The sequence below is a fragment of the Malus sylvestris genome, chromosome 2, assembly GCF_916048215.2.
Source record: "Malus sylvestris chromosome 2, drMalSylv7.2, whole genome shotgun sequence".
Classification (NCBI taxonomy): Eukaryota; Viridiplantae; Streptophyta; class Magnoliopsida; order Rosales; family Rosaceae; genus Malus; species Malus sylvestris.
Genome location: NC_062261.1, coordinates 2,857,127 through 2,866,319, shown reverse-complemented (window position 1 = coordinate 2,866,319; position 9,193 = coordinate 2,857,127). Strand labels below are relative to the sequence as shown.

Below are 9,193 nucleotides of genomic sequence, written 5' to 3'. Positions count from 1 at the left end.
GAGGAGTGGATTGTAACATCCCATATCGTCCAGGAGAGTGGATCCTGTAAGCCTTATATGTATATTCTTATCTCTACCTAACACGAGGCCTTTTGGGAGCTCACTGGCTTCGGGTTCCATCGGAACTCCGAAGTTAAGCGAGTTCGCGCTAGAGCAATCCCATGATGGGTGACCTACTAGGAAGTTCTCATGTGACACAAATACTAAAACTATATATTCCAAAATTCAATTGAGGTTAAATGCTGGTGAAGAGTTCTTATGAACGCAGGTTAAAAAAAAAAAAAATGTAAACACATATATCATTTTACAACAATAAATTGTATCATTTCCTAAGATCTTTCACAATAAGCCAAAAAAAAAAATGAATGTGATACCAATATATTAAATTCAGGAGTTCATTGATTAGACTCATAAGTTAAATATATCAAACTCATAAATATTATACTAATATATTAAAATCATACTAGTGTGAAATGCCTAACAAGTAAGCTAGAAAGAGGAAGAAAATCATCTAACATAAATCGTGCTCTTTTTGCTAAACAAGAGCATACGCATGCTCGATCTTTTAAGTTGATGGTGAAATTTGTCTTTCTTTTTCTTAATTGACCATCTAATTAAGTGCGCACTTCTTGACATAAGTCCTATTAAATCAAATCAAATCTAAGTACAATGACCTTATTACTCGGATGAAATTTGATCACTAACTCTCTCGTTTAAATTGGATATGGCATGAGTACCTATGGATACTCCAACTAACTTCTCAGTTCTCAACATAGAAGTTAAATTAATTTTTTATTTGTAAAAATTAGTTTAAGTTGGCCAGATATGCCATATATAGAATGACACGTGGACACAATATGGCGAGAGATTTTTCAATATGTTTGGAAAATAAATTTTCGTTGTACCCGGAACACAGATGGTATATCACGTGTTATTATATAACTAGTGAAATTTTTTTTACACTAGTATCTTACCATTTGTATAGTTACACGGGGTGGTACACACTGAAAAATCTCTCATGCATAGAATACGGACACATACGTCATATATCATTATACAAGTGAATGAACACTTGAAAAAAAATTCATCCACTTATATAATAATATATACGCACTGTCGCATTTTCCAGATACATTTAAAAATCTTTCCAAAATGGTTGGATTAGATTTGGATTTTTATCCTTGCTTATAGGTTGAAGTCATTGTGGGGGTGGGGCGGTGACTTGTGATGATCATCAGAAGAAAAATATGAGGTATGGTGGGGAGAAGGATTTGCTAGCAAAAGCATGTGCGCAAATCCCTTCTTTTGCTCGTACCAATTGTCTTTACCAACTAAATCTTTGATAACTATCACCTTATAAAAGTTCCAATTCTTTTGTAGTCAATTATTTTCATTTCACATTTGGGTCCAATTTGGGTCCAAAGTCTATCAATAAATCTCAATCATTTTGATTCAATTCATTTGCATCCCATAATAATAATAATAATATTATTATTATTATTATTAATCCAATTTTGAATTTTCTTTCTACAACACAATTTATAAAAGTTCAGAAATATGCATATTGATATTTCATGAAGTGACAATACACAAATATACAAACAAAATATTAAATAAATTATATATGAGACTGCAGTTTTTCTGGTTCAATTGGTCCCATTTATTTATATTTGTATTCTTATAAAGGTTGGGAAATGAAAAACAAAATATATATAAGTTTGCAAGTAAAGGTACCTCATCAGGCTGCAGCCTTTTCTTGGTTGGATTATTTTGGTCATTTTCGAAAACTCCATACCTTTGTTAAGTGATTGCATATTCTACTTTGTCCTTTTGGCTTTTTCATTTTTGCGGAGAAAATATTCATGTTTTTATTTTTACCCTTTTTAAAGTTTCGTTCGAATCAAACCACTATCTAACTAAAGTTATATACACTGAGCGCAGCGAACAGACATTTCAAGAATGAACTCTGATCTCTTTGAAATCTCTCTCACACACACTCACACATACTCAAATGCGTACACAGATTACCATCACACCTAACTAAAGCTTTTCAAACCCTAATACATGCTTAGCTGCCTTACTTAAGTTTGATCACAACTCTTGTTTAGCTTGCTCTACATAGTCTAGACCGTTATTGTTTGCATGGTTCTATATGTAGGCAAAAGCATTTGCATGCATGCATGCAACATGTTTTATTCTTTTTCTTTATGTATTTCTCATCACGTAACATGATGGGAGATGTAGACGTATATAGCGAGTATGAACACCGATTACTAGCAAGTGTAGCCATCTAAAAGAAGCCTAGTGACCACCTCATCACCCCTTGTGGTCTTATACAGTCTAACATACAGATCAAGCCACATGAATCTCGCGTGCCTTTGTCCCCACTACATACATTGTTTCTATGTACTTGAACATGTTCCCTTTGGTTAAACACAAACACACACACAGAGATATATATAAAATACATAGACAAAGCAACCGTTCAAAATAGAGGGGGTCAATGTGAATGGTTGCTTTGTCTATGTATTTTATATATATATATATATATATATATATATATATTTGTTTGTGTATAATTGATGATCATCAAAATAGAGGAGGTCAATGTGAACGGTTACTTTGTCTATGTATTATATATTTGTATGTGTGTAATTGATGATCATCAAAGTAGAGGTTAGTGTGAACGGTTACTCTATGTGTTTTGGCCACGAATTGGTAACGATAATTGTAGGTTTTGGTTTGAAGTCTGCAGCTGCATGCAATTGTTGCCACCCACCCTTTGCCGCAAAACTTCAAAGTGTAACCGTTGAGTTTGTTTTAAATTTGTAGGACGTATGGGAAGGGCACATGGCCCAACATGTCTTGGGGCTATTAAGACAAGAGGGGAGGGTGCCTTTGCGTGGGTACCCCACTGTTGGGTCAACCAGAGCATATTTCCCCACCTAGAGCACAGATAGAAACCCTAAAATAGACAGCCTTGTTTCCATGTGCACAAATTAAAGAGCAACATTCCAAAACTACAAACCTCCTTTGTGCCCTGGCCCTCCACTGTTTCTCCTTCGTCCCCCCTCCCAAATCATATTTTTGGGACAATAGGAAGAAGATAGGAACCATATGTAACAATTGCTTCGACATTCTATCCTCAATTTTCTTTTCATCAATTAACCTAAGATTAAGTAATTAGTAGGACATAATGTATAGTTTTAATTTCAAGAAACCTTATTAGATGTTCATTATGTATGCGATAATTTTCATATTTTAGGTAGATAGATTGGAAAAATAGTGTGCAAAAAGTCTTGATTTGGTTCATTATTTTCAACGTCAATAGATGAACTATTTAGGAACATGGATTATAATTATTGAAAAAAGATCATAGAGTTGACTGATCAATAATTCTTAACAAATCTGTTTCTTCATTGTTTTTAAGAGAATATGTACATGTTGTGGGGCTCATAATTTTAGTTTAATCAAGAAACCATACAATAAATGTTGTGAAAGTCACATATTAACTGTGACGTCAATATTTCGTTCTTTCTGTCAAATTTGTCATCTAAAGTTTTGAAATCAAAGACTTAATCCAACAGTAAAAATTAAGTGTTACAAAATCAAATGATCATAAACATGCGTCATTATATAATTCTACATAAGACAGGGTGTGGAAAATTTTCTACTTAAATCCTTAAATTTGGAACATATAACGAAAGAGCAATAAATAATATAGTCAAAGATTAAATTAAAACGAAACAAGATATTTTTTCACTTAGCAAAGCAAGTGTATCCCTATAAGCTTGGAACATTCTCACATTAGAATGTTCATCCTTTGCTATATGTGTCATTATCTAACAAAGAAAAAAAAGATTTTTCAAAGAAAAGTATAAGAATGGAAATATTTTTGCTTACTATCCTCAAGTGATGATGATGTTCATTACGTTATTTATTATCATTTTATGAGTTTAAATTTTAAGATATTTTTAGTGGATAGACACAAATTTCAAAATTGAAACTCATATATTAGTGATAAAGTGGTATACATGACCACCACTTAATGATGGTGAGCAAAAATACACCCTATGTAAAAGTTGGAAAGAAGGTTGATATTGGAAAACAAGGGGTGGGGATACAATAATACTAATAGAAAAAGACAAGGGTAACATTGTGAAATTGAAACTAACAAAAAAGCTCGTTGACCCCTCTCCAATTCCAATGGCGGCCCCTACGCCGTTGGCCTTGCACTTGCTTATATCCTCTCTCCCTCCTAAATTAACACCATCTCTCTCTCTCTCTCTCACTCTCTCTGCTTTCTGTAAACCACCCAAGAAAGACTATAACAAGTAAACAGCACCACAAGCAAATCAGATAAAAGAAGCAAAGAAAGGCTACTTCACTCTCCACATTGAGGAGGAAGTTAAACGATAGCGGTTTTATTAGAACGTTAAGATGGAGCACGAGCTCATCTTTTCGTGGCTCAAATTTGTTTGCATATCTTTAATGGTGTTGGTTTTTTCTCTGAAGATGGCGGTGGTTCTCTGGTGGAGGCCCAGGAAAATTGAAGAACATTTTGGGAAGCAAGGGATCAGAGGACCTCCTTACCGTTTCTTCATTGGAAATTACAAAGAACTTGCTGGGATGATGATCAAGGCCTCCTCTCAAACCCTTCCTTCCTCCTCTCACCATATTCTCCCTAGAGTTCTTCCTTTTTACCATCATTGGAGGAAAACCTACGGTATTTCCCTCTCTCTCTCTCTCTCTCTCTCTCTCTCATCATTTTCGGTTCCTTGTTTTGAAGTCTTTTCAAGTTTCAATACCTGGTTTTTCAATTGTTTGGCTTGTCATCCTTTCCCTTGGTCCTTTCCCTTGGTTTTTTTACACAAGCAATACTGGAGTAGAGGGATTCAAACTCGGACCTCAGGTGTAACGAAAAGTGTTCCTGTCTCTTTTTTCAAAACCTTTACATTAATATCTGGATATTACATTGACATATTTGTTAATTTTTGCTTGAATGCTCTAAACAAGTTGATGAAAGGGTGTTAATAATAATTTAACTTGTTTTTTTTTATTTCCCTTGAAAACCATTAAAGTAGCTATTGGTGTGTGCTCTCTTCTACTATGCATGATTGTTGCTTTACCTTGGTTTTGTGATGCTCAGAGTCTGTGGCTTTTTTGAAAGGCTTTTTTTTTTTTCAGTTTTGGGTACTTCTTCTTACGCATTTTTCAGGCTTTTTTTTTGTTCTTCAGAGCTTAGATGCTTGATGTTGAAGTTGAGATTTTGTTCTTTCCGCAGCTTTTCCCCCCTTCATTTCTTTTAAAACCTCCATGGTAACAATGTCCTGTTAATGTCCTTTTTTTAGCAGGATTATCTCCCTTTCAAATTCTCTTATATCCAGTCTCTTCCTCTTTCGATTTCTCTTTTTTTTCTCTCTTTATAAAAAAGTTAACACTAGATATTGACATGACTTATCGTAACCGTTTAAATCTGAAAATATTGGAGAAAAATGAAATTAGAAGAGGAAAAAATCCTACTCCTTTTTTCCCCTTTCCCAATCGAATAATTTTTCATTCTTCAAAGTGAAAGATGATGAAAATGTTCAACTTTTCAGCGGGAGTAAAGCTTTCACCACTTTTTCAGTTTTTATGTCATGTTTTCTTTTGTTTTTTTGGAAGGCTTGAGTTTCCCAAATGAACTTGTATTTTTCCTGCTTTGTATTGTTAATAGCTTCGTTCTGAGTTGTCTTCTTCCTTATTTTCTTTGTTTTTGCTCTCTTGGTAGGGTCTACACTATCCATCCTTATAAGTTTATAACTACTCCTCCATTATTAATTTTATATATTTATTTTATTTTAGTTTAATGTACATTTTTTTTCGGTTACGTTAAAGATTTCGAATCCTAAACCTAGCCTACTACTACACTCATTATCCTACTTATTGTCACTATTGAGCTAACTCCTATGGCTTAAATTTTAACCTACCTAATTAATTTACTTTTTTTTTTTAATTTTCTCCAATATTTTTACTGCAGGTGCAACATTTCTTGTATGGTTTGGAATTACAGTTCGACTCACAGTTGCTGATCCTGATCTAATTAGGGAAATATTTACCTCAAAATCAGAATTTTATGAAAAAAATGAGGCTCACCCACTTGTTAAACAGCTGGAAGGTAATGGCCTCCTAAGCCTCAAAGGTGAAAAATGGGCTCGCCATAGAAAAATAATTACCCCTACCTTCCATATGGAGAATCTCAAGGTAAACAGTTAGTTAACTCTCTAATTATTGTTTATATTCCCTTAATCCTAATAAAAATATTGATGGAAATGATTACTGGTTTCAGTTGTTGATACCGGTGATGGCAACGAGTATAGTAGACATGATGGACAAATGGTCAGCAATGTCCAGCTCCGGTGAGGTCGAGATTGAAGTTTCCGAGTGGTTCCAAAACCTAACCGAAGATATAATTACCCGCACGGCGTTCGGAAGCAGCTACGAAGATGGCAAAGCCGTTTTCCGGCTACAAGCTCAGCAAATGGCGTTTGTTACCGAGGCTTTTCAAAAAGTTTCCATCCCTGGTTACAGGTAACGTTTTGTTTATATACAAATATAGTATGATACAAATATAGTATGAAAAATATAGTAAAAGTAGCGTTTTATTTGTTTAAAAGCTCAACTTCGCCTTAATACTTTATAACCCGCGATACTTAAGGTTAAATTTCATTTGATTTTTCAGATTCTTGCCCACAAAACGAAACATAAATTCATGGAAATTGGACAAGCAAATCAGGAAGTCACTGATGAAGCTGATCGATCGACGGGTAGAGAATTCGAACTCGGGCGAAAACGTGCATGAAAAATGCCCGAAAGATTTACTAGGTCTTATGATTCAGGCCTCAAATTCTTCTCCTTCTTCCAATATCACTGTCAACGACATTGTTGAAGAATGCAAGAGCTTCTTCTTTGCGGGAAAAGATACCACATCCAATTTGCTGACGTGGACAACGGTTCTCCTAGCAATGCACCCACAGTGGCAGATACAGGCACGTGACGAGGTGCTGATGGTGTGTGGATCACGTGACATACCCTCTAAAGACGACGTAGTAAAGCTTAAGACGGTAAGCCAAACAGAAGCTTTAGATAATATATTGGGACGGAAACAAGGTTCTAAAAGACACCGGGTGCCAATCGAGCGGTGGGCTGAAGCCTAGACGGATTAAGTGAATTTAAGTAAATCTGTTATATTTTATGTAAATAAATGTCTGTTTATATTAAAAATATATATAATTACATCATAAATTATATTCAAAATAAAATTACATATATATTATAAAATACGAGGAACAAGCATATAATTTTCAAATGAAAGTTATCTATTTTCTATCTAGGTAAGTCGTAACCTAAGCGGGTGTCTAGGCGGTCTAAGTGGGTGCCTCAGCAGGTCTAGAAGCTATTTCTAAATTTTCAAACGTCTAGACATTAATCAAAATGGTATCCAACCGCTTAGCGTTTAGGCGGGACCTAGACAAGGATTTTTAGACCAGTGGACGGAAATCGTGTTTTGTCTCTGTCCAATGTTTGTTTCCTGATAAAAAACAAACGGACACCTTTTGCTTTTCTGTTACATGTTTTTTTGTAAAACATTCACTGGCAGTATAGTCATTTTCACATGCAAAAGTTAGGCACAAGGATATTTTAGTTATTTCATTCTTTATTTTCGAACTTTTATTTACGGGCATATGATATGATATGATGTGCAGTTGAATATGGTCCTCAATGAATCACTACGTTTGTACCCGCCTGCGATCGCAACGATCCGACGGTCGAGAACGGATGTGGAGCTCGGGGGATACAATGTCCCACGTGGGACCGAGCTTTTGATTCCAATCATAGCCGTTCATCACGATCAGAGCATATGGGGGAATGATGCGAAGGAGTTCAACCCGAGCCGGTTCGCGGAGGGCGTGGCGCGGGCCGCCAAGCATCCGGTGGCGTTCATTCCGTTCGGGCTTGGTGTCCGCACATGCATCGGGCAGAATCTAGCGTTGTTGCAGGCTAAACTAGCCCTTGCCATCATGCTTCAACGCTTCTCTTTCAGGCTGGCCCCTACCTATCAACATGCACCTACCGTCCTGATGCTACTTCACCCACAATACGGTGCACCCATCATTTTCCAACGCCTACCACAGCATAATCAGGGTCAAGATCAAGATCAAGATCGAAATCAAGGACCTTGATCTCTTACTGTCACTATGCAATACCAGTCGTTTGCGTGTGAGTGTGCCGTATGATTCGGATGAATTGACCGAAGTACCCATTTGGCCGATTTTCCTTATTTTGTTTTCTTTTTCTTTCTTTTTTTTGCTGGGTTTCCTTAAAACCATAGGAGCCAAGTTAATTAAGGTAAAAGATAATATCTTAATAGAAAGATGTTGCACTCCTAGATCCTCTCCGCATCTAAAGATTCTGAGCCTAAGGATCAAATGATTCACACCGTTGAAATTTGATCTAATGATTACAATTATTATAACTTTTAGAGCTACAAACAAGAGTTCCTTTAAAAGTTATAATAATTGTAGTCATTTGATCAAAATTCAACTGCTCGTATCATTTGATCCTTAGACTCAGGATCTTTAGATCTGGAGAGCATCTGTTTTCCTTCCTTTCACCTAGCTTTTTACTAACCCTCATGACCATGGTTTTTTACCAAAGGGAAAAAGGAAAAAAAAAAAAATTAACCCTCTTGTCGTGTGTAAGTCTTTCTTTATTTTTATTTTTATTTGTCTGGATTTAATTAGGAATTAGTGAATCGCTAACAAGTAGGTTAGCTTCCTCTCTCTCTCTTGTTGGTATGTAATGTATATTCTGCTCTCGTTTTTTTTCTACAAAGTTTGTGGTATCATTTTGCATCAATGGACATTAATTGGTTGCCTAGCTACTTGTTCAAGAATTTCACTTTTTCCACATTGAATTATTCGGCGATTTTTGAACGTGAGCGTAGTTATATTACTCAAAGCAAATTTGTTTTGTTCTTTACATTCTGAGTTCGACTCCATCACTTACAGCTCATATTAATTTAAAGTAAAATATCGCTTATAGAAAATGTATATGGCAATTAATAGTAGGGGTTTTAGGAGTTGTATATTTTAAACTCAATTCGATTTTTGGGAGAAGAGAGCTCGGTTGATTAGAAAACAAGCTGTTGGAA

The 9,193-nt window shown here is 35.4% G+C and overlaps 1 protein-coding gene across 1 annotated transcript; it reads left to right on the top strand.

The window, feature by feature from the left end:
- The first annotated feature begins 4,254 nt into the window (after positions 1 to 4,254).
- LOC126593445 (cytochrome P450 734A1-like) lies at positions 4,255 to 8,919 on the top strand. The gene is made up of 5 exons (XM_050259527.1): positions 4,255 to 4,726; positions 6,020 to 6,243; positions 6,329 to 6,570; positions 6,722 to 7,103; positions 7,746 to 8,919. The coding sequence occupies exons 1-5, from the start codon at positions 4,441 to 4,443 to the stop codon at positions 8,220 to 8,222; spliced, it is 1,611 nt and encodes a 536-aa protein (XP_050115484.1). The 5' UTR covers positions 4,255 to 4,440; the 3' UTR covers positions 8,223 to 8,919.
- The last annotated feature ends 274 nt before the right edge of the window (positions 8,920 to 9,193 follow it).

What these genes read in the sequence shown, in the direction of transcription:
- LOC126593445 (XM_050259527.1), top strand. Translation starts at nt 4,441, where the DNA reads ATGGAGCACGAGCTCATCTTTTCGTGGCTCAAATTTGTTTGCATATCT. An exon ending in TCCATATGGAGAATCTCAAG is followed by an intron (nt 6,244 to 6,328) that starts GTAAACAGTTAG and finishes TACTGGTTTCAG; the next exon opens with TTGTTGATACCGGTGATGGC. An exon ending in GTTTCCATCCCTGGTTACAG is followed by an intron (nt 6,571 to 6,721) that starts GTAACGTTTTGT and finishes TTGATTTTTCAG; the next exon opens with ATTCTTGCCCACAAAACGAA.